Source organism: Propithecus coquereli, unplaced genomic scaffold (assembly GCF_000956105.1).
Source record: "Propithecus coquereli isolate 6110/MARCELLA unplaced genomic scaffold, Pcoq_1.0 Scaffold777, whole genome shotgun sequence".
Lineage (NCBI taxonomy): Eukaryota > Metazoa > Chordata > Mammalia > Primates > Indriidae > Propithecus > Propithecus coquereli.
The window spans coordinates 184,346-187,164 of record NW_012153918.1 but is presented as its reverse complement, the minus strand read 5'-3'; the positions used below and the strand labels follow the sequence as shown (position 1 = coordinate 187,164).

Below are 2,819 nucleotides of genomic sequence, written 5' to 3'. Positions count from 1 at the left end.
GACCAGCCTGGGAAACATAAAGAGACCCCATTTCTACAATAAATAAATAAAAAAAATTAGCCGGGAGTGGTGGTGTGTGCTTGTAGTCCCAGCTACTCTAGAGGCTGAGACACAAGAATCATTTGAGTCCACGAGTTCAAGGCTTTAGAGAGCTATAATCATGACACTGCACTCCAGCTTAGGTGACAGAATGAGACCCTGTCTCTTAAAAAAAATTCAAATGGAAAACAAATACCTTTTTAGTACAAGTATGTCTCAAATATGGCACAGGCTGTACTTACACTACAAAATTATTTGTTGTTGATGTGAAATTCACACCTAATTGGGCATCCTTTATTTTTATTCACCAAATCGAGCAACCCAACCTGGGGTCCTGTTCTGTTTTAGCCCAGCGTGAACGTGGGCAAATTACTGCTCCTATCTGAGCCTCGGTTTCCAAATATAGACAGTGAGTGTGTGTGTGATATTGAAAATTCCTTCCGGCTGTCACGTTTGGTGGCTTTGCCTCTCTCCCCATCCTTCCCAAGAGTGTTCTGAACGTTCCTGCATTAATTCCTTCCTTGCTGAGGTCTCAGAATTTCTGAAGCTAAATACCGAGATCCTATGTTATCCTCACCTGAGGAAGAAGATTATTGGGGTCCAAATTTCTTTTCAGAAGAGAAGCGGGATACTGAGAAGCGGGATAAGAACTTGATCTTTGGAGACAGAGGTAGCCAGGTTTCACCCCTCCGCCCCAACTTGGATTCCATCTCAGAGTCATTTTTTTGTCATTTAGATGATCACAAAGCACCTTCCAGCTCTGAGTTTGGATCATGATTTTTTCACTTCCTCTGCCCTTCCTTCCTTCATTCCTTTCTTTCTTTTTTTTTTTAATATAGGAACATTTGTACATATGTTGTCTAGCTCTCTCCACTATGAGGACATAGAAGCTGTGATAGCACAATGTCAATGAGCACCTCTAGCATCCGGATCTTGACTTCTAAGAATCATTCTCCACTAGACAGAGCCAAGGCTCCTCAGAGAAACAGCCAATTCCATGTCTAGAGCAGGGAATGAACAAGATGAGCCTAATACATCTTGTGGTTAAAGCAAGGAATTGCTCAAGGAGTCATGGAGACGCCTGTTAAAAGAACACAGGAGTCAGCTTGAAGATGCTCCACTGGCCGGCCATACTGGGCAATTTGAGAGTCAAAATGAATGATAGTAACACATTATATAGGACAACATAGGAAATCAGGAGTCTGTATAGATATAAACGAAAAGGTAAGTGGAAACCTGATATCCCCATAGTTCAAAGTACCTCCTTACAAAATACTAATTTCAAAGGAAAGAGGCAATTTACAGTGGAGAAACCTGGCACACAACATCTTAATCAAATGATCAAAATGAACATCATCAATAACCTTCATTCTTTCCAAAACGTTAAGATCCTCAACTCCCTTCTCCCAATATGCCCCCCTCCCCTCAATCTGCACCCAGCCCACCTCCTGCAAAGGCCGAGGATTACTCATTTCTCCTCCGACTGAGTCTGGCTGTCAGCACTCTGGTCTGGTCCTGGGGGGTCAAGAGAAGACAGGTTAAAGATCTCTATGGGGAGGCAGAGGGGCTCATGGGACAGATGGGTTTATGGATTTTTGAGACTGAATAGGACCCCAGTGGTGGGGACATGGTACATGATCAGACCTGGGCAAGAGATGACAGTCCATGAAGCATGTCATCTCTAGAATGAGAATCCCGTGGTGTCTTCCACCCCTGGAAGTCCTCAGAACTCCTTCTGGGCCAAGTTGACAAATGTCATCCCTCTGGGACCTCTCTATATGCCCTTTGGGATACTCACCAGCCTATAATGGGCTGGACTTTCCCCCTGAAGGCCCTGGATTGATGCGCAGGGCAAATGGCCCATGTATTCCCTCTTCTACCCAGCTGACCAGATGGGGAAGCATCAACAAGAACATGCCTTGGAGTTGTGTTTTAATAAGAATGCCATCAAAGTGGGGAGTACCACTTTGAAATTGTCCCAGTGGGTCTCCAGTAAGAAAGAGTCAATCTACCTCCCTCCCTTTGCCTTGAGCATGAACATCTGTCCACGTTCTGCATTCTCATCTCTGAGTCCTGTTCTACTCTCTGGCTGAAGAGAAAGACTTCTGTCATACTCCTGGCATTTCCTCATCTCTTTGTCTTTTCCTACACTTCCTCCTCAGTCTTGAATGCTTCCATGCCAGTCAAGACACTTCCCTGACAATTTTGGTGGCATAATGTCTGCTATGCCTTCCCCTATTATCCATCCATCCACCCCCTCACCCATCCATTCATCCACCCATCTATATACCCACCCATTCCTCCATCCACCCAACCATCCTTCTGTCTCCCCATTTGTCCACTTGCCTATCCATCCATCCAACCATCTACCCACCCACCTACCCATGATTCATCCTATCCACCCATCCATATTTCCATCTACCCATTTATACACTCACCCATCCATTAATTCATTCATCCATCTACTCATCCATGTATCCATCAACCCATCCACCCCTCTATCCACCCACGCATCCATCCATCCATCTATCCAGCTATCTACCCATCCATTCATCCATCATCCCATCTACCCATTAATCCTTCCATCTACCCATTTATCCACTCACTCATCCATCCATCCATCCATCCATCCACTTATCCATCCATTCATCTACCCATCTGCCATTCATCCAAATAGTCATCCAACCACTCATTCATTGCCCTTATGTAGCTCTAGTCTATGACAGAAATGAATTTTAAATCTCTCTCTCTCCCTTTTATCCTTTCTCTCTCTCTCTCTC

General features: G+C 44.7%; 1 protein-coding gene across 1 annotated transcript in view; it reads right to left on the bottom strand.

Annotated features, from left to right (window-relative positions):
• CASP14 (caspase 14, apoptosis-related cysteine peptidase) overlaps positions 1–1,556 on the bottom strand; it is a 9,124-nt gene extending 7,568 nt beyond the window's left edge. The window contains exon 1 of the mRNA XM_012662763.1: positions 1,485–1,556. Within this exon, the coding sequence (XP_012518217.1) occupies positions 1,485–1,511 (27 nt within the window). The 5' untranslated portion in view covers positions 1,512–1,556. The remainder of the gene's footprint in view (positions 1–1,484) is intronic.
• Between the last annotated feature and the right edge of the window lie 1,263 nt (positions 1,557–2,819).